This window comes from Agrilus planipennis, unplaced genomic scaffold (genome assembly GCF_000699045.2).
Source record: "Agrilus planipennis isolate EAB-ADULT unplaced genomic scaffold, Apla_2.0 scaffold135, whole genome shotgun sequence".
Lineage (NCBI taxonomy): Eukaryota > Metazoa > Arthropoda > Insecta > Coleoptera > Buprestidae > Agrilus > Agrilus planipennis.
This window is the reverse complement of record NW_020438876.1, coordinates 831,510-856,864: the sequence shown is the minus strand read 5'-3', so window position 1 is coordinate 856,864 and position 25,355 is coordinate 831,510. Positions and strand designations below refer to the sequence as shown.

General features: G+C 36.8%; 1 protein-coding gene and 1 long non-coding RNA gene across 3 annotated transcripts in view; one reads left to right on the top strand and one right to left on the bottom strand.

Annotated features, from left to right (window-relative positions):
* Positions 1-25,355, bottom strand: part of LOC108738652 — a 76,205-nt gene continuing 50,850 nt past the window's right edge. The window contains exons 3-7 of the long non-coding RNA XR_001938014.1: positions 15,318-15,405; positions 6,978-7,189; positions 257-356; positions 84-183; positions 1-10 (exon numbers count right to left, since the gene is read on the bottom strand). This is a non-coding gene — a long non-coding RNA (uncharacterized LOC108738652). The remainder of the gene's footprint in view (positions 11-83; positions 184-256; positions 357-6,977; positions 7,190-15,317; positions 15,406-25,355) is intronic.
* Positions 20,526-25,355, top strand: part of LOC108738651 (acetylcholinesterase) — a 54,241-nt gene continuing 49,411 nt past the window's right edge. The window contains exons 1-2 of one of the 2 annotated variants that reach the window (XM_018472168.1): positions 20,526-20,749; positions 20,804-21,970. In XM_018472168.1, the coding sequence (XP_018327670.1) occupies positions 20,824-21,970 (1,147 nt within the window). In that variant the 5' untranslated portion in view covers positions 20,526-20,749; positions 20,804-20,823. Of the gene's footprint in view, positions 21,971-25,355 lie in introns of both variants that reach the window. The other variant, XM_018472167.1, reaches the window with a different exon arrangement.

Genomic DNA, 25,355 nt, shown 5'->3' with positions numbered 1-25,355 from the left:
AGTAGTTTTACTAAAATACATAAATAATTTAAACATTAAAAAGCGCACGTAAAATTATTCGAAAATACAAAGTATTCACTGACCTTTAAGAAGTGATGATTATGTAAAGAGATACGATGAATCTCATGGTGTCGGCGGTTTTCAAGTGCCATGTCAAATAAGTGCTTTCCAGCAGTAGTTTTACTAAAATACATAAATAGTTTAAACATTAAAAAGCGCACGTAAAATTATTCGAAAATACAAAGTATTCACTGACCTTTAAAAAGTGATGATTATATAAAGAGGTACGATAAATCTTATGGTGTCGACAGTTTTCAAGTGCCATGTCAAATAAGTGCTTTCCAGGAGTAGTTTTACTAAAATACATATATAATTTAAACATCAGAAAGTGCTCGTAAAATTATTCGGATGTAGAAGGTATTCACTGAGCTTTGAGAAGTGATGATTATATAAAGAGGTACGATGAATCTTATGGTGTCAACGGTTTTCGAATGCGGTGTCATAGGTTGTATGCATGTACCAAAAATTTAAAAATAAAAAAGTGTTCGTAAAATTAGAAGGTATTCACTGAGCTTTGAGAAGTGATGTTTATGGAAAAGGGTATTTAAAATCTCATGGTACCGACCATTTTCGGGTGTGATGTCAAAGAGGCGTTTTCCGGCATTAGTTTTGCTGCTTCCAGCGTCACCGTTTAGTCTCTTCTTGCATGTACAGATATTTACACACGTAGATGTATAAAAATTCTGTTTCACATCCATCGGTAAACCAAAGTGTACTTTCAGGGATGCTGGCATGTGTGTGTACGTAGGGGCATTGGGCTGAAGGATACGAAGCGTGTTAGTAACAACCGCATTGTAATATCGTCTTTGTGTGCGGTTTTCTTCTTCCGTTGCCTTGCGCTACTGTAAACGGGCAATCCCAGTATCGTTAGGTTTCAGCCCCTACTTTGTAATACAAATAAAGCGTACGTTTACTATGTACACACGTGGCCTTGGCCTCAACCCTGTTACTCAGCTACCGTTTCAACCTCTGCCACCGACCTCGCCGCATCATATCTCTCGCATCACCTGTTGTTTTCCACGGAATGCTACAGACCCGCTCGCTTCACTGCTCGCTCCAGTCGTCATTCCTGATGAGTTCGACCCCACACATTACAGAATCGGATCGCATCAAAACAACATTAATTTAAAGAGTTCAGCTATTAGGCATACAAATTTATGCCAATTATTGTGATTATATCGAAATTTACCCTAGAGAACGACATGCCCGCGTTATTCCGCTACTTCATAAGAATTATTTAATGCATACGTAAATTACAAGCGGTTTTATGAACAAAAGGAAATTAATCGTCATCCAAATTTATGCCAATTATTGTGATTATATCGAAATTTACCCTAGTGAAACGACATGCCCGCGTTATTCCGCTACTTCATAAGAATTATCTAATGCATACGTAAATTACAAGCGGTTTTATGAACAAAAAGAAATTAATCGTCATCCAAATTTATGCCAATTATTGTGATTATATCGAAATTTACCCTAGTGAAACGACATGCCCGCGTTATTCCGCTACTTCATAAGAATTATCTAATGCATACGTAAATTACAAGCGGTTTTATGAACAAAAAGAAATTAATCGTCATCCAAATTTATGCCAATTATTGTGATTATATCGAAATTTACCCTAGTGAAACGACATGCCCGCGTTATTCCGCTACTTCATAAGAATTATCTAATGTATGCGTAAATTACAAGCGGTTTTATGAACAAAAATAAATTAATTGTCATCCAAATTTATGCCAATTATTGTGAGCATTGAAATTTACCCTATAGAATGACATGCCCGCGTCATTCTTCTACTTCACAAGAATTATAGCTAGTACATACGTAGGTTAGAAGCGGTTTTATGAACAAGCAAAAGCCTTTTTTTAATTTGAATTTTCTGTGGATTTTGAAATTTACCGGGAAGATTGACATGCCTTAAGTACTTCAGAAGATCTGTTTCATGCGTAAGTAAATTGTGTAAGAGATAATGAAAAAGAAAGCACCTTTACCTTACCCGAAAAGATGACATGCCTTTTTAAATCTGACATTCCTGTCTTTACTGTATTGTCTTTTGTTTATCGTGTATAAACAGGGTTACTTCTCGAGAAGGTATATGCTCTAATTTGAATTAAATGGAATTATTGGGATTGGGATTCAGGGATATAAACGTTGTTGAGAGGTATTAGGTATTATCACCCAGGGCGCCACGATTCGATTAATATTGATTTCCCTTTAACAGAAATGATCTACAATACAACTGCTGTTACCCTGAACAAATGTTACTTTCCTAATATTTTTTTAATTACTGTCATATTAATTTGATATCACAAGTTTAACCATATCAAAAATAATGGACGAACTTTCTGACTGTGAGACTCGAACAATGAATGTAATACGATGTGACTCGACGACATCATAAATAAGCGACTCCAACGTAAGTGATTGATCAGCGGAGGATGATTAATTATTTTTTACAGTCGTGGGTCGTTGAAATTTTTTATATTTCGGTCGCTTCAAAGTATCACGAAGCAAATGAAAAATCATCATTATGAACATAGACACGCACCGCCACTCTTTCTTATCCTGAGCTAATCTCTAACGCTATCCTCTACTACTCCTTCCATCCTGGAATATATTACCTGACCTCTTATATATCGAAAATCAGTGACCATTATGAAATAAGTACACTTAACAACCTGGCAACCCCTGGCTTAGGACAATCATCATCAGAATCTGAGAGGCAAAACGGAATAGGAAGTAATCTGCCCGTATGTTTGACATTTTTTACAAAAACAATAAAAAATTTATAGCGTCTTAAGTGATACGATGGTGGCGCTGTGGCGGTGTCAGTGACGCGAGACGACGGCGCGGCGCCCGCCGCGACGCAACGCTTACAAGCAACGAAATCGAGTTGCAGTGTAGTTACCTGGGCATATCTCCGGAGTGTAAGGCCTAGCATGACGTAAAATCAATAACGAAGCCTCTACCTGGCTATCTTCGCTGTCAGGAAAAACACAATTTCAGTTGGGAATAAGGGAGAAGAGGGATAACACGGGAGCGAGGCACATAAAGAAACCGGTGGAAGAAGATATGCGAATTGTCGACTTTCTTTTTTCTTTTATTTTAAAGTCGAGTGGCCTGTCTGTCCAAGAAAAAAGGCAAACCAGTACTGATATCGATAAAGTTTTTATTTATCCTATTGAATGGATATTAATACTTACTTCTGTTATACATTTTCAAGTCCGTATTTTTAGGATAAAAATGCAAAAGAATTAACTCTGAACGATAACGAGACAGTTAGGTACATTAATTTTTCGTTCAAGGGAAGACTAATTAACAATTAAAATAATTAATAACATGTTACGAAATCTCGTGAAGAAAAAGGTTTTAAAATTCGTTGAAAATGAAAAATTTATAAACCAATATCGAATTTCAATTTTCTGCGCCCAATAGTATCATAAAATAATACTGGTAATTAACAGTAAAGGTAGAATTTAGATTTTTAAAGCCAGAGGACATCGGTTACTCTATAACCTAAAGTTTAGTTTATTGTTCACAGTATACAGCGTTCTGGCCACATTATGCGAGGTTTCTGTCATTCGTAAGTAGTTCACACTACTGCATTGATAACGCGCTAAAATTGTAAGTAGTTATTTGTGTCTATTAAATTCGGTATTATTAATATTCTCTTTAATGGGCACAGCCTGTAATAGTTTATGTAAATTAAATTTCACGAAAATCATAAAGTACATCTTCTAATCTAAAACTAACCGTGGGTTTCCTTATGAAAAGACGCTGCCCGTAATATTCCTTTGGAATATGAACATAGGTTGATTTTTACATTTTTACTTTTAATTTCCAACTGAGTGCTTTTAATTTTCTTTGGAACGAATGATAAGCCGGGTTCAGTGGCTTCTTGCCGGTCTCGATCCAGTTTTTAATCGTATTGTGCATAAAAAATTAAACGGTTGTGGTTGTACCGTCTACAATAATACGAAAAGAGTGTAACTAATTCATAAGTTTGCCAGGGGAAACGATCGTTTTCCTTGGGAAACAGTTTGTCTTATTTTGTCGGCCTTTCGGGACTTAACAAATTAACCTCATTTTTAACGCAATAAAATTAAAGGGTGCTCTACCTTTTCCACGCCTCTGTATACCTCTTTCACGATAACTGCCTCATGATACGTCATTCATAACAAATAAAACCCATTAAATGAATTAAAGGCTCTTAGACACATAAATAAATGTCATACGAACCTCATATTACGTATGAGATATAACAAATACTATCATTGTGTATTGTTTGAGCAATTTTATTAATTTCTCTGGTTTTTGACATTTAATCAATTTATATGTTCCAGACTTAACACTATTTCATGGGTAAATAATTAGGAAGAGATTTAATAAACACGAAGAAGTTCTATTTTTTGTTCCATTCTGTAGATTTTGAAATTTACCCGCGAGAATGACATGCCCGTAACATAATATCACTTCAAAATATCTATGGCATGCATGAGTAAATAAGTATATATTTGGTATTTGATAAACATTTCTTAATTTTGAAATTTACTTGGAAAGTTGACATACCCCTGACAGGACACTTTCTTAGAAGTTCTATCGCATGCGGGAATAAATAAGACGATACCTGATATTCTGATATGAGTTTGGTGAAATCAATTATCGTCTTATTTTATGCGCCATAATTAATTTCTGTGAATGTTGGGATTTACCCGCCTGATTGACATTCCCATAACATAACATTAATCAAAAGATGTATGGAATGCATGAGTAATTAAGTGTATATTTGATATTTGATAAACACTTTTTAATTTTGAAATTTACCCGGAAAGTTGACATACCCTGACAGGACACTTTTTTAGAAGTTCTATCGCATGCGGGAATAAATAAGACGATATCTGATATTTTCATATGAGCTTGGTGAAACCAATTATCGTCTTATTTTATGGGCCATAATTAATTTCTGTGAATTTTGAAATTTACCCGCCTGATTGACATTCCCATAAAATAACATTAATCAAAAGATGTATAGCATGCATGAGTAAATAAGACGGTATTTGATATTTTGATAAACAGCTGTGAATTTTGAAATTTACCCGGAAGATTGACATGACCTAACGTAACACTCATCAGAAGATCTTTTTGCATGCAATAAATTTGGTAAACATGGAGAAATTAACCATTATCTTCTATTTTTTGTACCTATCACAGTCAATTGCCGTGGTTTTTTAAATTTACCCTGGAAATTGACATGCACATTTCAAAAGATATTTCGCACTCACAAGTAAATAAGAAGAGATTTGATAAAGATAAATTTACCCCAGAAATTGACATGCCCATTTCAAAAGATATTTCGCACTAACAAGTAAATAAGAAGAGATTTGATAAAGATAGATAGATCAACCATCGGCCTTTGAATTGTGTCATAATAAATATTTGAGCACTGAAATTTATCGTTTTGTCTTAAAAGAGATTTTCAAGTTTATTAGATCTCTCGACTCGCTAGACGGGGTTACTTACCATTAAACACGACGGTAATCACATATCTTCGCCACAAGGAGCATTAACTAGTGCATTACGCCGTTATCTTCTCTTTCGGTGCGTTATTTTGTATTTGCGGAGCATGCTCGCATCTTGAGAAGCAAAATTGGATTAGCACCCGGCTGACATGTGTTAAACTCGACACGAGCGAGAAACAAATATTAGTCTGTTTCCTCAAGTTAACCGAGTGGAATATCAAACGGGCGGTAAATCCCCGGACAGTAATGCTGCTTACTTGCATCCTCTATCTGTCTGTCTGTGTGCGTGTGTATATGTGCATGTATGTGTGTATTTTTGCCGCAGTATGTGCTGGTATTCTTTTAAAAATCTCCTTCGTAACGCCGAAACATGAAAGGGATTTTGGTTGGAAAATTCCTTAACACGAAACGAACAAAGATACATTACACCCCCTGGTTTAGTCTGATAAGCCATTTATCATATTTATTTCTAACTTTTAAAACAATTGTTTCTAATATTATTTCCTCGTTCAAATTTTACTGTATTTAGGTTCGTTGGTTTATGTATTGGGACTTGTTTTTCAGTAACCACTCAGTTCTTGTACTATGTAGTTGAATATTTAAAGGGGCTTTTAATAACAATTTCTCAAAAAGAGACTTCTACAAACAAAACTTATACCGAAAGGCTTAACTGAGGCTTCAGTTTTGAGTTACATGCCTAATATTATCTACCAGAATACCGAATGGATCGTTTAATCAAACTTAGGAGCTGTGCGCTCGCGAACATGGCCGCGGTTAAAAATCCATAGCTCCCCTGTTTCCAGTCCGATCTCTATGGGAGTATTATCAAAATTTTTTGGAGATACTGTGTTATGCGTCAAGAGTAAAAGCGCCCACCTACGAGGTTCCGTTTCGGAGTTATTACTGTCGGAAGTTTAAGCCAAGTGTTATTTTCGAAATCGAGAATTGTACGTCCGATCTGTACCAAACTGGGCTCGTTCGAAGCCCAATGCATGGGATTACCTACTAGGGATTTGTTACAAATGATTCATTAAAAAACAGTCGCTACACCCGAACTCGGCGTTACATCCGAAGTGGCTATATCCACATCAATTTTTTACTAAAGTATGCTTTGAATTCATGGGTCTTATATTTAACGTCGCTATAGTAAAATGGTCGCTATAATCAAGGTCATAATAAATGAAATCCACTGTAGTTGTTTAGAAAACTTAAAAATGTCTTAAGTTTTTAGTTGTAAAACTTTCCTCAGGCTTAGGTCCTTACCTAACACTAATTTATTTGTAGTTTAACTTACTTCGTTAGCAGAAGTTGTACAGCTTATTATAAAATTTCAAATAAAACTCACCAGTTTCTTAGAAAGTAAAAATTAAGTTGAATAATGTTATGAAAACTTACGTTGATGATTTATTTTTCGATTCATCACATTTTCGATTTGGCAGTCGGTGCAAATGCATCCACACACCTCGAATGCACGTCGAAGTTGGACGCCTAACTTCTTTCAAACTCTCTTACTCCATTTACGACTTTCGGTGCAAGTATTTGAAATCAAATTATGGAAATTTCTCCACTTCATTCGGAATGGCAGTGCGGTGCTAGTTTTCCATTTCCTGAAAAATAAAACATATTTTAGAGTTCCGCATATTCTCGCCTAAGTCATTATTACGCAATAAATAATGCAACATTAGTGCAGTCAATAAATAGCCAACCACGATCGACATTCTTATCGTTCACAAGCAGCGGCTTTAAGTATTGATTTCAAAGAATACTGAGTGAGCATATCTGAATTTTACGGTTAAAGCGGATTATCGTGGCAACGTTTTACGATGCCTCAGCTAACTTTTCATTCAAACTCATTTTCATACAACTTCTTTCCTTTATTTAAAACCAAAGACACGATTTGTTTGAAACATTTCTATTTAAAATACAAATTGTGAGTACTGTTAAAATGAATTACTTTTTCAATTAATTTTTACCACTTTAGGTAACTTCAAATTCATCATCATTATCATCATAAGGTCATCAGTCCTAAGACTGGTTGGACACGTACCTCCACTTTTTCCTATCCTGAGCTAATCTTCGCATTTCCCAAAAACTAAAACATCCCAAATCCTTAACCATTTACGAAGAGTGATCTAATCTAGGTCTACCTCTACCCCTTCTAACTCATGTTTCTGCCTGTAATATATCTCTGGCTAGACCTTCATGCCTGAGAAGGTGTCCTACCAACCTATCTCACCTATTTTTTATTGACTTCCATAGAGTCCTCTGTTCTCCTATTCTTTCCAATACCTTCTCATTTCTAACCTTTTCTACCCACGATATCCTCATCATCCGCCTATAACACCACATTTCGAACGCTTCTAACCTTTTCTTTTCCGCCGCTCCCACTGTCCATGTTTCGCACCCGTACAACGCCGTGCTCCAAACATACACCTTTAACAATCTTTTTCTAATTTCTAAATTAACCGTTCGCGAGCATAGAAGTGACTTCTTTTTATTAAAGGCGACACGACCCTGCGCTATCCTCTGCTTTATATCCTTACTACTCCTTCCATCCTAACTTATCTGACTTCCTAGGTATCTAAAATCAGCCACTTCTTCTAATTTTTCGTCTCCTATCTTTATCTTCGCTCTTTCCCTACTTTTCCTTCTTAAAAAGAAAAAAAAAACTTTTGTGTGTTTCATTCCCACCAGCCACTAATGCTGGTGGGCGGGCAGTCCCTCCGGACTATGCCGGAAGGTAGGGCGGAAGGCCCTCTTCAGCCTGCTTTCAGGAATCGTGGGAATGGGTGGGTGGTGGTTTGGGTGAGAAAGATGAGACGGACGAAATGAAGACAGAAGAGAGTGAAAGATTATCTGTGGAATATTACTGCCTCAGCATTTGCCTAAGTGATCCAAGGAAACCACAGAAAAACTTGGACCAAGGCAGACGGACCCGGAATCGAACCGGCGTCCTCCCGAATGCTAAGCAATGGTCTAGACCTCTAGGCCATGCCGCTCGGTGCTTCTCCTACCCTTGCATACCAGTATTTTAGTTTTACTTTTATTTATTTTCATACAATACTGTTTTGTCAACACCGCTTCTCTAAAAAAAAAATTTAATTAAAAAAATTAATTCACTTTAATGTATTAAAAACCGTAAAAATTATCCTAAAATTATCACAAAGTACTGTACCCATATCTATTTTGGTTACTTGTTTAAAACAACCAGAAAAGTTTTCTTTTGTTTTACCGTGCACCTTCCATTTCAAATACTTCGTATTATCAACCATTTTTACATGTAGAGAAACAGACGAATACACAAGAATAATTTGTAGTGGGCGAGGAAGTTATTCTTGTACTTTTAATTAGAAGAAGAAATTACTCGTTTGCTTTTCGTGGTTTGCATAAATGAATTAAAAAGCAAAATTGTTTCCCTCAGTCCCGTTGGGAGACAAATTTGCGATTAAATACTCAATTTCAAAGTTGAAATGAGGTCTGCAGATGTAAGAACTACTTAAATTTTCGAAAGCACATTTATTTAATTATTTGTGATGCAAACGTATATCTACACGGTATTTACCGAACAAAGTTGAAAATATAAACTTTTTAAATTCTCTACCTGCTCTTTTACTTGCATGGTTGGTTAATTAAATAGTTAAAATAGTTTTTGACAAATGGAAAAATACCGAACGTTGAAGATGAGATGTCTAGGAAACCTGGTCAGTAATTTATGGAAAACAGGTACTAGACGTTGATTGTGAATTTGTTATTAGTTCTCAGCAGCACGCCACGTTCAGTTTCGATAAATTACCATGTTCTAGATACATATCTTATTTAAATGAATTTGTGTAGGTACTGATTAAAATATAAATTAATATTAAGCATATCAATAATAGTGAAAGATTTTGTGATAGGGAGGAAGGGGTGGTAATTTTGAGTTACGTATTTTATAACTGGCCCCTATTCAATTGTATTCATGAGGTTTATTATCAAAATTATGACCTACTTTATTGCCGTTTATACATATATAAGCAAGAAGTCGGGTAGGTACTTGTTATTTGAAAAAGGTTAAGAAAAGGTAAGAAAATAACCCAACTGTATTTTCTGTCCCGGTTTAATCGATTCGCTGAATTATTTATTGAAAATCGGTCTTAATCGGTCATGATTATTTATGAACGTATTCAGGATAATAATCCTTTGGAAGGGCTGTACCAATTATACTATTACGTCTACACCGGGTGATTATTCTTACTAACACGTAAAACAACGTGCTACGTGCTGATGGGGATTAATACGATCAAAATGGCGATTTATGCCTCCTGGCTTTGATAAATTCTAACCAAATGTCCTTATTATTCGAGAAAAAAATTCGACGGATTCTTTTGCTATTTGTCGAAGTCTGTCACTGGGTATACAGTAAAATTATATCAAAATATATTACTATCAGCACGTGTAAATATTGTAGCGAGCACGAGCGTGTTTGTGTGCGATCGAGCACACGTGTGCGTGACCGGCTTATCGATTCGCCGACTAGCCGCGGGCTCCTCTCTTCATGTGCGCCGCATTTGTAAGTGTGTGTGTCGTCGAAAGTTCAAAGAAAAACTAACCGATCCGGACGTTTCCAGAAGGTTCTGGAAAGGGACCAAAAGAGTATTTAATGGAAGAGACGATCGCCGAGTAGAGTAGAAATAAATTGACCGTTGTAAAAGTGAAATAAATAGCGCAGCAGTGTAAATAAATACTTTTCATCTTAGAAGTTAAATTTTGTTAAACCCACGAACATTACAATATATATTGAGAGGGTACTTAAAAAGCCATTTAACCATTGTGGCTGTTCGTAGTTGTCAACCGATTCGATTGGTGAATTATTCATCAATCTTTATCCCGTTTCGCCCTTTGACCCAAAAACAATGGTCGACATTTAAATGTGCCTATACCCACCTGCAAACGATTAATTATCCTTGAATAGGAATATCTGTGAAAACAATGCCACAAACCGAATCGATCGGTTCGAAAGAGAACGATCTAGAACGAAACAAAGAGAGAAAAGGCAAGCGTCAGTTCCCCAAATTAATTATTCATTGAACGCGTTCACTCTGTAGGTAATTCCACGTTGTAAAGAAATAGGCGTCTGTCCGTCTGTCAGACAAAACAAACGAATGGGCCGTTCTTCTCCTTCTTCTTCGGTTCTTGCCCTTCATCCCTCTTTCCAATCAATCCTTCTTAACCAAATTAACCCCCACCCCTACCAGTCCTACTCGAGCCTGCTTTACTGTGTTCACATTAGTAACTGTTTACTTGTCTTGTTGTTTATTGTTTTTTCCTTTGACACGTGCTTCCGATAAATTTTTAATGTGCGAACGGGACCGCTGTGAAAAGACTTAGTTCTATTTCATTTTCGAAATGTGTTGATGACAAACTGGAAACAGTCGTGCGCGGAACGTTGATTGACGAAACTGAAAATGTCTCAAAATCTATTGAATTTATAATATTCGTAATCACAGAAAAGAGATATCAGATAGGAATTGCAGCGGGCACTACTACTACGAACAGAATTTGAGTATGTCGCCAGCATCGGACTTTAAAGAAAGCTTAACATTCTCAGGAATTTAGGAAAGCAAAGACGTTTGTTAAAAGATATAATTCCAACCATGCATTATATTTAAAGCGGCCCTGACCTTTTGCATACTTAAACAACCTCTAACAGCTGCAGCGCTTACTATTATTTGGTTATCTTTTTTCACTATGTCTGAACCCCTCATGAAGCAATTCCTAACTTAACAAGGGCGTGTTCAAAACGCATCAAATGACTGCAGTCTCAAGTAGAAACAAGGAAAAAAATAATTATTGCGGACCTTGGCAAGTTTGATCGTCTCAATTTATATACTTTTTATTATCAGTTAGAAGTTCGATGTTTAAATTGTAAATAAAGGCTGATTGCCAGATTCAAACATTTGTACCGACAGACACCTTCTACTGAAACGGTTTAAATCGGCTTAACCTCCTCAATCTCTTTTGAATTTAGGTAACCGGCTTACAAAGTCATATTTCCTTTCCAAGTTCTTTATCCTTTAAGGATATGCAAGCTCGCGCGTGAAGACACTTAAAAACGCCTCCCGTGTGTCTTTATTTCCTTTTTATTACCTTTACTTTTTCAATGTCAAGAGCAAAGGTCTTTCTACACACTACGTCATAATGAGACCGCTGCTATGTCAAGAGCAATTTTATGATTAAATTACTTTTGTACAAGTCACTGACAGGCAAGTTACCTACATAAAAGGAATAATTAATTATTGTACGATAGCGAAAGCCTTTTTGATGTTTATATTAAGCTGGTCGATCGAAAGAACGAACGCAACGCGTTGTGGTTTATCGAACTAATCCACAACGTAAAATCTGCAAGAAAAAAGAAAGAAACTAAGACGTTACAATTATTATAAATATATTATATATAATTCTGGTCAAATATTATAAAAAAAAGCCATAAAATTTACATTGATGCAAATTATGCGTTGTGGTTTATTTAGAGAAACCACGAGGCGTTGTGGTCGATTCTATATTCCGTAGCTATGTAATGATATGGCGTTCATATATTTAATTTGTTACGGGTATCATTGGGTGATTAAAGAGTGTTTAATTCGTTATGCAATCCAAATCACAAAAACACTTCAAATTATTCAGTAACACCAATTTCTAAAGTGAACGTATCTCTTCATTTTTACCCTCTCTGCTGTTTTCATCCTGGCTTTTATCCCTCTGTCGAGGCGGCGTTATTAACGGGGGGGGGGGTTAATATCGATTCTTTGGCTTATTACGTCGCAATTTGATTCTTTAAATGGTAACATCAAGACGCCTAAATGACCTTCTTCGACGTTCCCAACCGACGCCGACGTCGCGACGGCAGTGTGCTATTGAGACCGAGAAATATCGGAAACATGGAAATACCTTGAAAGTTTAATTACTCTGTTCTCATTTTATTTGCATTCGGGGCTGATAATGTTTGATAGATAGACATTCAAATTACCTATCGTAATCGCTCGCTTCAAATAATTATTATCGAAAATCCAATGGAATAGCTGCTACCAGTTATTTTTTCAAGGATTATCGACTTTACAATATCAGATATCTAGTACTAATATCCTTGGTCCACAATCCAAGAATATATTGTCTTTTTATTTGACAAGAACGTGTAGCTGGTGTACTTCATTTTATGGTTCTTAATAAGTAAGTGCATAATCTATTGGTATCATTAAGTCATGTTATGATTTAGCAAGGACTCGTTGGTACTCGATTTTGACTCAAGCCGCTCGTCTATAACTCCCCGCTAAATTCTCGCTTGTACTACGCTTCGATACTCGCCTTTAACTCATTGAATGACACATAAGACCAAACACAAACCTATTTGATTTGCTATCTTGTATTGCTTGGATAAGTTTTTTTGAGTAAATCTTCATTTATTCATTTTCAAGATCAGTTTGAGCACGAAAAGATTCGTAATTCCGTATGCGACATAATGTAATAGAAGAAGTAATAAAAGTCGACAAATAAACAGTGAAAAAGTAGCAGCTAATACCACGCCAAATGTCAACTTCGACTTTATTTTTCGAGTTCTATACATTTCAAAAGTTTTTATTAGTTGCGAACTCGTCGTTCTCTAGAAAATGAAATGTTAACGGCGGTTTCATAACTTCCTATATGGACATCTTCACTGCAAGTTTATTTTCAGAAAACTGAAAAGCGTCACCGCAATTTGTAAAGTCGAAGAGAACGTGTAACAGTTGTACTAACTCGTTAGGGTTAATTTTCACACTTACGTTTCATATTAAACTCTGCCCGAGTCCACTTATAATAATAAACTAAGCATGTGTTAAGATCAAAACTCTCCTATTTATTAACGAAGACAAAGCACACAAACTTTGGAGATAAACTTTTAAAGCGTCACACTGTAGCACAATATAAGTTTTAAAGAATTACGACCAACTAATAATTTAGAAAATACGACAAATGGCGCTGTAAACGCCATCTGTAGTACAGTGCTACATTTTAGGATTACGTATACTCCAACAAGGTCCATTTAAATACATATATGGATATCTACTTGCTGAAACGAATCCCGGCGTAGCTCACCTCAACGTGGTAGGCACGTTACCATAATCGAATAAAATAATTCGAAGTGGTCTGTATTCTGTCGAAACTGCCAGACGCGGATCACGATTTCGATCTTTTTGGATCTCATCAGCGCGTCGCAGACAGCTCCGACAGAACCCAGACCAACTTTTACCTGGCGCGTTTCAGCAAGTAGATATCCATATATTTAAATAGACCTTGCTGAAGCATACGTAATCCTAAAATGTAACACTGTACTACAGATGGCGTTTACAGCGTCATTCGTAGTATTTTCTAAAACGCGCTGTTAAGGCAGCAGGTAAAAGTTGGTCTGTGTTCTGTCGGTTGCTGCCTGCGACGCGCTGATGAGATCCAAAAAGATCGAAATCGCGATCCGCGTCTGGCAGTTTCGACAGAATACAGACCACTTCGAATTATTTTATTCAACTAATAATTTAATTATCAACATTGATTTATTTTACTTTAGTGTCATAAGCGAATGATGAAAACACTGTAGAAAGAAGAGGTTAGAAATTACGAAGTACTGGAAAATGTAGAAACAAAGAATGAAATGAATAAGGAGCAAGAGGAAGGACATACACATTTAAAGCTAGGAGAAGATACAGGAGTAAAGAGAGGTACAGGAAGACCTACAATTGGTTAGAAATGTAATGATTTGCTAACGACCATTCGATAATGAACGAGAATTTGTCTTAAAACTCCCGGCTGAAATATTCATTATAATAATTACAAACAATTTAACGTAGGGCGTTGGAATTTGCAATCGCCTTCGAAAATAATCTCAAAAATTGTGTCGGGACTTATGCCTTTGTTACACTAAGAAAATGAAGGTCTGTGTGTGTCTGTCGGTAGAAATGGGGCAGTTATTGTACCCTTTCCTTCTCTTATTTATCGCATCAACCTCAGATACGAAAAAGAATAGAATTTTATTGCCGTTTTGGTCAATTCTTCGCGCCTTTAAATCGCTTTCTGGCTTCGGCAGTGAATATTATGTGCCAGTTTTCGGGTAGCGAAGCAATTTTTGTAAATGCTGATGCGCAACATACCCATCCGATACATTCAAAACGAACAACTCTCCGAATTTGTATATTCGTTGCACAACGGAATATGCCTTTCAGAATCGATAAACTTTGCAAGCTATAATAGGAAAACATTGTAAAATGGAACGTAATATACAAAGAGACATTCATAATTTAAGAATATGTAAGTACTTCTTACGTTAACTAAACTAGAGAACTTTCAGTTGAATTTCTTAAATTTCTTACGTCTAATAACAAAAGTATTATGCAGAGTGTCGAAAAGTACACTTTAGATTGACAACTGAAAGAACGCACATCTGATATTTTTGAAAAAGTTATCAAATGATATCAATTTTAAATCGCCAGTATTAGGAACCTGCTACTGATTTAACTTGGGTGTCGAAACACGTATTAAGGTTTATGGAATTTTCAGTTTTTAGTGTTTATTTACTTATGTCTTACGTACTCAATTATATTTTGTGTACTTTTATTGGAAATATTTTTTCCAATTTTGTGATTGACGAAATTCTACGGCGTCTGTCACTATCAAATAACAATTTGGACACTGTGAAATAGCTGAAGGTGATCAATTTGAATTTTCACTCACCTAAATCCAACTCCTTGATGGCGAGAGGCGGTGAGAGTCACACCGATGGCATGAGGCAGCATCCCGAACATGTATCAGTAGATAATTTCTGGAAAAAAATTAGAACGATTAAGAATCGAAATACATTTTGCGTATATTGGAAAAACTTGATTTGGATCTCTCCTCTTTCTATTTACAATAATATATAATAATAAATGTCTCGCAAGCACGTAATGTTTCGAATTTCAGGAGACATTTGAAATTACAATGATCAAAAAGATACCCTGTGGCCAAACTGGATAAATACGGTTTAATATTAACATTTTCATTACAAAACTTCGGAAAGTGGAATATTCTGTTCTCTCGCAACCACGTAAATTGCAAATGAGAAAATTTTTGGGCTAGGCAGATTAATGAATTTCTAAGTAATGCAACGTAACATTACAATTTTCCCCGGAGTTTCTCAACCCTTCTGTTATTGTTTTCCCTTCATACGAGGATTTCTCTTGCCCCAAGGCACTTTAAAATCACGAATGCTTGGCTGCTTCCCACATGGAAGTGTTCTCATTTTCACATTTAATGGGTTTATATACGCAACAGAGTGGTGAGCAACAATCGCAGCCATTTGTTAGTATTTACAACGAAGGGCTATATTATTTCATTATTCAAATAATACGTGCATACGCCCATAGTTATGCAAACGCGTGCCATGGTACACATGAAGAGGAAGCAATATGAAATGACAGTTTCAAAGAAATAGTGAATTTAGTTAGATAGCCTAATAACACCGAGTCATAAATGCCGTTTTAAGTTTCGTTACCGAGTCAGCATCATTGAATCCGCAGTAATAACGAGTCAGGACTTGCTAATTTGTCAGTATATATTTACTACCAACTAGTTCTTTTAGTTTGTTTTGCATTTATTATTTAGATACCTACAGTATAATTAGCCAGGTAGCCCTTCTAGTTCGGTATTAAACCTGTCTAGGTACCGAGTCACCTTCAGTATGCTTAACCATCAGGTAGCCCTTTTAGTTTCCTATAAATCTTACAAGACTCCGAGATACCAAGAGTATGATTAGCTAGGTAGCCCTTCTAGTTCAGTATTAAACCTGCCTAGGTATCAAGTTAATTTGAGTATGCTTAGCTAGGTAGCCTTTTTAGTTTCTTATAAATCTTACAAGACTCCGAGATATCAAGAGCATAATTAGCTAGGTAGCTATTTAGTTCGTTATTTAATCTGCCTAGGGACCGAGTCACTGTAAGCATGCTTAGCTGGGTAGCCCCTATAGTTTGCTATAAATTTGACTAGCCTCCGAGATACGAAGAGTATGGTTAGTTAGGTAGCTCTCTTAGTTCGTTGTTAAACCTGCCCAGGTACCGAATCACCATAAGTATGCCTAGCTAGGTATCTCTTCTAGTTTGTTATAAACCCGATCCGCTATCGAGATACCGAGAGTACAATTAGCTAGGTAGCCCTTCTAGTTCAGTATTAAACCTGCCTAGGTATCAAGTTAATTTGAGTATGCTTAGCTAGGTAGCCTTTTTAGTTTCTTATAAATCTTACAAGACTCCGAGATATCAAGAGCATAATTAGCTAGGTAGCTATTTAGTTCGTTATTTAATCTGCCTAGGGACCGAGTCACTGTAAGCATGCTTAGCTGGGTAGCCCCTATAGTTTGCTATAAATTTGACTAGCCTCCGAGATACGAAGAGTATGGTTAGTTAGGTAGTTTTCCTAGTTCGTTATTTAACCTGCCCAGGTACCGAATCACCATAAGTATGCCTAGCTAGGTATCTCTTCTAGTTTGTTATAAACCCGATCAGGTATCGAGATACCGAGAGTACAATAAGCTGAGTAGCCCTTCAAATCTGTTATAAATCTGATTCAAAGTACCGAGTCATTCTCATTAAACTTGCCAAACTACCTAGTTATCAGGGGTACATTTAATCCTGCTACTACACCATAAAATTTCGTATGCCACTAAGTCATTGCTACCAATTCTGATACTGTAGTGGACATGTTAAGACCTACTGTGACATTACGAAACCGAATATCTAGAAGGGCGTTTAACTCATTTAGCACACCATAAAACCAACGTTGACTCGGTGTAAATATTAATACCACACGTCCTGCTTTGTAGAGTGCGGTATTGAGTTGAAAACAGACCAAAGCATCTTTCATTATTTATTTATTTGTTTACGCTTTTGATTGTTTTTAAAAGTTTAAATAGGCAGTCGAATATGATCGGCACTTTTTGTTTCTTTATTCGTAAAATATTGTTCATAATTGTACAATGCCAATGGATATAATAATGCAGTAACGTTCGACGGGAGTTTACAAATGAATTCATTTCACTCAGTATATGTTATTAGCATTCAAAGCGTACTAGATGAGCTTTTATTTGTCCAATGCATTTCGGTATTAACGTATTGATTTGGTACAAGGATTGTTTGTTTATAATACGATTTACCGTGTAACCCGCAAAATTCATATAATCACATTACTGTTCGTGGTCTAAAATTGCAATGTAAACTAGTTCTAATGCAAGCGCACATATTTAGTTTGTATAAATTAATAAATTATTGGCTTCAGTAATTGTGGCCCGTGGTAGGTACTGCTCAGCGGCAGGATTTTGCATAATAACAATAATAATTTGTTATACAACCAGCATGTTAAATAACCTAATACGAAACTACAGGGTTCTACAATTAATTTCATTGTAACAGAGTTTGAAATACTTATCAGTTCCATTTACATTATTTTGCAATTTTCTTAACTACACTTAAAGCTCCAAATGAATTTGGAAATGTCTAAAATTAAGGTTTATGGTAATCGATGTCATAGATTCATAGAAGATGATGGACTCGGTCCCATAAGTGAACTCTGGTAAAGTCCTTCCCAATTCTGGGAAGCTTGTCGAATTGGCACTACGAGATCGTTATTATCCGCTCGGTTAAATTAACAAGGTTGGGGACACGGGGATCATTTCAAAAGCTACTGATGAATATGTAAATCACAACGAGGAAACTATACGACGAGCTTCGACACGTCGAGTCGCGTCGCGACGTCACCTACAATCCGTTGTTTGCACCATCAAAACCAGAACGCCCTTACTTAAGTATTGAGTTCCTGTGTCATCAGTGAGCAACAGGGAAATTCGTCAAATTTTAAAGATGTCCCATCACACATTTCATTTTCACAGGTTTACTGTAAATAATGATTTGACTTTTACACAGACCACAAATAGAGGTAATGATGCCCAGCCACGTGGACAGCAGATGTAAGAAAACAACAACAGCTGAGCACAGCACACGCCGCCGGGACTGTAACGGACTCTCCGCTCTCCGTCTTCTGTCTGCCGCCGCTGAAGAAAACTAGTCGACACAAACGCCGAAAGATCTAGTGAAAATATGCACGTAGTTTTTCTAATTATTTAAAATGGATTTTCATCAAATAGAGACGAAGTCAATCAGTAATTCAGTACTTTGCAAAATAACGAATAGCATTTAAACATTAACATCATATTCACGATTGTTCTGGTAGGTACCTAGTACCTATTAAATAGAGTATGGTGAACGTGGAATCGTACATGGACCAGATATGCTTCGTCTATCATCATTCATAAATAGATTTAATACCGGTAGAGGGTCACTGTGTGTTGATTTAACAGCGTAATATCAGATAATGAAGCTGTAACAATTGATTCTTCCTGTGGGTGATCTCGACTCGAGCGATCTTCGACCTTTGCTACATCTTAAAAATACATTATTCGTATCTACTATATACGATGAGAATACCATTTCCTTCAAAACAAATAATTTATTGTTGATGTTGACGAGTTTAATTGGATCCGATAAATATATTGCTTCCGCTAAATGACGTTTTAATGGCATACGACTTGCCACAGTGAAAAATCTTTTCAATTGAGAATCATTCTATAGGCTAATACGTGTTAGGTAACTAAAAGTTTTGCAATCATGAATTAGGCCAAAAATACAATTAACTAAATCGCGCCTATTGCAAAGTAAATATATACGAAAAACTTGTTTGTAGCTTACATACTTAATACTTTTTACTAGTTTTGATCCCTGCCTATTAAAAATATCAATAGCTAACTTATTTGACCTTGCATTTTCGATTAACGACTAAAATAGAGTTAGTAATCGCTGTTTAAATTGATTGAAACGTACACTACACAATTAAAAAACAGGAATTAAGCTAACTGGAGCAGGCGATAATAAAATGATTTCCGACTTTCAGCATTTAGATAAGCGTGTGCGTCAATGTACACACGTGCATACCTATAGACATACGTGCATATATGCCTGTGCACATTTGCATGCATATACGTATCCGTGTATGCATCCTGGTTTTAATTAGACGGCGCTCGCAAATACGTCCTCTAATTAATTTTAGTTGCCGAATTGAGGGGAACGATGCGATGCCGACGCCAGGCGACGCGTCGCGACGCTCCTCTCTACACCGCTACACAAGTACTTATTGCACGGGAATTACACAGTCATCAGGCTGTAAGTTCTCCGGGAAGATGCAGTCGCTGTAATTGGATATGGCACAACTTTCATCTCGTAGCGGCGACGCTAAATTAAAAATCGCTACGTAATATACAGAGTGTAAGTACACAGGATATGCTTTGTGTTAGATAAACACAAATATAGCGGTTGCGGAAGAATTGTATGCAGCGAAAGTGGAAGGAAAGCAAGGAACATAAACCTACTTAAGAATAACAACCTCTTCTGACGAAACGCCTGACGTACAGATCGGTTTTAAACTTGTTTGCTCCCATCAGCACGCCTGGAAAAGTTCCGACAAAATTTGGAATCCAACCTCCGATGCTACTATAGTAAGATAAACTTCCTAAACAATTCTTAAGTTTTAAGTTAAAATATGTTTTCATAAATATCTCCATATTTTACTGCAAACAAAATCGTTGTAAGACAAACTTTTAATATTACGCTAACCCCCGGTTGTTAGATACTACTAATAATACAGTTTCACGAGGAAAATCTAGCATTTCTCTTGCGGAGTACACGTACACACTAGTAGGACTTATATTATTAACAATTTCTCTTCGGTAATGGTCTTTTGTGTAAGATAATCTTTTAAAGCACAGCCAAACAATTGGAAATAGGAAGCAGATGATTTGGAGCTTGCGCGCGAGCTCCGGAGGCCCTGTGGTGCTAGGATCTGCTCGCAGTCCTGTTTTAGCGTGCGACTGAGTTGCGCGATACCAAACATCCAACGGGTTACATTACAAAACTTCCGACACGCGCCATTTCCACTTTCGAAAACTTTTACCCTCTGACCGAACGGTTTTTGCAAGCGCATCAGTGCACGATTGCACTGCGGCCCCTTTTTCTTTTCGCTAGTGCTAGTGCTTGAAGATATTGGTTGTCAAGTGTAAAGACCAAATTGCTCGGTCCCTTAAATAGGTACCATGTAAAGCCAGCGTGCTTTTTTTCCAATTTTACACTCATATTTTCTAGCGTATATTTTCTAAATAAAAATGGAACTGTATGCTGTGATGTTATTTATACTGTCAATCTGTGGATCGATGTACGGTTACTCGTGGCAGGGCGAAGAGACCACCACTAGACCACCAGCTGCCAAAGACTTCACCATCGATCCTTTGGTGGTTGAAACGACGACGGGAATGGTACGCGGTTATTCGAAAACGGTTCTCGGTCGCGAAGTTCATGTCTTCACTGGAATCCCGTTCGCCAAACCGCCGTTGGAACAACTCCGATTCCGGAAACCTGTACCGATAGAACCGTGGCATGGGATCTTGAACGCCACCAAACTACCCAATTCATGCGTTCAAGAACGTTACGAATACTTCCCCGGTTTCGAGGGCGAAGAAATGTGGAACCCCAACACCAACATCTCGGAGGATTGCTTGTATCTGAATCTTTGGGTTCCGCAGCGACTGAGGATACGGCATCACGATAACAAACCACGAGGAGATTTGCCAAAGGTACCCATTTTGATATGGATCTACGGTGGTGGTTTTATGACAGGTTCGGCAACCTTGGACATCTATGATGCGGACATAATGGCAGCTACCAATGATGTCATCGTAGCATCAATGCAATACAGGGTGGGTGCTTTTGGATTTCTATATCTGAATAAATATTTTGGGCATGGCAGCGAGGAAGCTCCAGGGAATATGGGGTTGTGGGATCAGGCGCTGGCCATTCGTTGGATAAAGGATAATGCTCCAGCTTTCGGTGGCGATCCTCATCAAATAACACTCTTTGGAGAATCTGCCGGTGGAAGTTCAGTGAGCATACATCTATTGAGTCCTGTAACCAGGGGACTTGCGAAAAGGGGCATCCTCCAGTCAGGAACGATGAATGCTCCATGGAGTTACATAACAGGGGAGAAAGCCCAGACAGTTGGAGAGGTTCTGGTCAAAGATTGTGGATGTAACGTTTCATTACTGAGGACCAAACCTCATCAAGTGTTGGATTGCATGAGAGCTGTTGATGCAAAAACAATTTCTTCGCAACAGTGGAACTCTTATTCTGGAATTCTTGGATTCCCATCGGCTCCAACTATCGATGGCGTATTTCTTCCAAAACATCCTATAGAAATGATGAACGAGGGTGATTACGAAGACATGGAAATTCTTTTGGGTAGTAACAACGATGAAGGTAAGATAATGACGACGATTCTGAAAGTGTTTAGGTGTTCACGAAGATGAAACCTATAATTCCACAAATACGACATCGAAAGTATAATCCACAGTTAGGTGGAAGGTACTTTTTGTATCTGTGGAATTTTAGCCAAATTAATGTTTTAATTATTACGTCTTCCTTTAAATCTTCCAGCATAAACTTCAAGCAGTTTAAACGTTGAGGAATTAATTGACGGTCATTAAAATGATGACTCAAGTTGATAATTAGTTACAGTGTTAGTATTGTTCGATTTAATAGGTTTTTTATTACACAATTGTGTTGAAACATGATCTCATTTTTAATTCCATATTAAATACGCAGTTGCATAATATGCCGGCCGATAAACCTGGAATTTTCACAATGTTTAATTTTTTATATTTAGAAATATTTTCACAGGCAGGCAAATACAATATCTGTTGTTTGGTCATCACTGTACACTAAATGTGTTGCTGCCTTTTAAATGATGAACTTTGAACTATTTGCTTATTGCTTATAAAATCCTCAATGCCATAAAAATTTATATTAGATAGTCCTGACCATCGGCAGGCGTCCGTTTTAGTCCCTAATTCTATCCCCAATTTGTTACCCGAAAGAAAGACGATGTCAGCTTTTTCGTTCCCATTCCCGTTTGCTCTATTAAACGCCACCGCAGGGATTGTGGCAAAAAAGAGGGCTTATTTTCGGCAAAAGGTTCGTTGTGGTAATTAAATTTTCGATGTCATTCACTGATGTTCATTGAGTTTCCACACGCACGTCCAGGACCTTGGTTCCGAAGGTCTCATCCATCTTGGAGGTTTAATAACGACGTCGTGTTTATTTTTCCTGTTGGTTTTTTTTTTGTTTTGTTACCGCCTATCTGCTACACCTCGTGGTTAAAATGAAATCAATATCAATAACATGAATCCACTTAAATAAATAAAACTGCGAAACAACCAATCCGATTATGTCTCGGCAAAGACAAAAATTTTGTTTCGAAAACGGAGTCTTAGTACAAATACTGGTATTACAATTAAACAAAATGGTAGTTAAACAGCTCCTTTTAAGATCAAATGAAATCGAATGTGTTATTAACTTCGTACAATGCGTTTTTCTTTTCTTTACTTTTCTTTCTAAAATATATATATATACCTTTTTATTTCTGGGATGAGATACTCATATCAGCTAGCGATTGAAAAGCGGAAATAAAGAAGGTAAGTAGAGCATTTCCGTTCCATTTTGCTTGTCTACTAGAGACAAAATGTTCTGTACTTCGCTTTGATTCCCAATATCAGATGATACGATACGACCAAAGTTACGTGCATTGAAATAATTGAAGGCTTTTGGGCAGAACAGTAGCTATCTACGTTATCAACAAAATGGGATGCACTAATGTGTTTCAGAATTAAAAGCATTCACGTACTCTATTCTAAATGACAAAAAAGGTTGAGCTCTTTTTACAGTTCTAGAATATGGATGACAATATTTTTGGAAAATTATATTCTTTTCATTTTGAGAGTTTATCACAACTTTTTGTGAACAAAATGAAAATCTTTTGAAAATAAAGCAGATAATTGTTCAGATTTCTGTCATTCCCTATACATTTGAGATGACTTTTCAGTCACCATTATAAAGTCTAGAGTCAAAATTGAACATAATTTACGAAAAAGGATGATCTACTAAAATAAAATACATAAAACTTTGACTGAACTGAATTTTGATTTAATTTATGTTCAATTTTCAAATTAGGATATTTTGAAAATTTATTAGAAGAAGACGAGAATATGTAACGCCTAACGAGACACATTCTTTATAAAACATGAAGAAATATGAATTAGTATAAACAGCTCGCTAGGCGACATCTATAGATAAGAATATCGACATGTTAAACTGACTAGCTAACCTTACGTAAGTAGTAAGTTTATTACAAATTTACGAATCGATATCCTTAAGGACCTTATTGAACATTTTTTAATCGCACTAAAAACACCACAGATGGCGTTTACAACGCTGTTTATAGTAATTCGTAAAATGCTGTCTTAAATCAGCATGTAATAGGTCTGTATTCTATAGAAACTCTTCATAACGATGATGAGGTCCAATAAGATCGAAATCGCAATCAGTTTCGACAGAATACTTTGACCACCATAAACTTTTTGTACGGTATTGGGAAATATCTGTATTTATTGCGGTTATTGCTACTGTTAAGTGGTTAAAAAAAAATGAAAAGTACTCGTCGGAAATAAAAAGTCCGTCTAAATTACTGATTTATGTGGCTAATAGAGCATCAGGAGGAGCCGTTTCTCTTATTGCAACTCAATTTGAGTTTGAGAGGGTCTGACGTGGGCCTAATGTAATTTTTCCTTTTGGTCGCCCACGGCGGCGAGGATGGATCGTAACTGACAGGAACAAATGTCGAGTTGTTTCTCTGTTATTTTTATTTTTCCGGCGCAAAGAAGCTTGACGCGAAAATTTCCCTTTTCCTTCTTGGTTTGCCAGGTTTTCACGGGTCGTTTGAGAGGTGGGTAGGGACAGACAATATCGCCGTAACAACATAGGTAGGGGGTGGCGAGTGAGACAGGTGAGCGCGAGGAAGAAGTTGGGTTATGTTGCGTTGGGGAAAGAGCAAGAGCAAGACGATGGGGTCGGCGTTAGCAGCCGTTTCGGGGTGTTCAGCCAACCGTGACTGATTCGTCTCCCTGTTTGTACGTCTTCTTCATCTTCTCCATCTGCGCTGCTGCTTTCTGTGACAGCGATTCTCAAACTGTTGCTTTGGACTTTGATGTATAATGTAAGACAAATAGCTCCGGAAAAATAGCTGTCACAGTCGAAACTAAAAGAGAAATTTTCAAGGAAACTTGCTTTTGTATGCTGATCGTATTGCCCTCGAATGGCATGGCATTATTCCTCAAAGAACAAACAGTTTGTTACGTTTCTAGCAAGAGGATTTTAGGTATATAATTTTTATCCAATTTACCCGCACATGTCCTAGATATCCTTTCTATATCGAGCATTAACGAATCAAAAACCATCCTTATTAGTAATCGATAATTATTACAGCCTAATCACCAATGTATTTTATTGGTTTTCAATATTTTGCAAAAGGGACAAGTGATTGTACTCGCATCGAGTCAAAGCAATATCACTATATAGTATAAAACAAAGTCGCTTCCCGCTGTCTGTCCCTATGTATGCTTAGATCTTTAAAACTACGCAACGGATTTTAATACGGTTTCTTTTAATAGATAGAGTGATTCAAGAGGAAGGTTTATATGTATAATACATGAATAATGTAGTAGAGAAACACTGATAATTTTAGAGGTTTCTAATGTGATGTCGTAAATAAACACATTTTTTGCGCTTATATTGCAAACGCTGGCTGAAC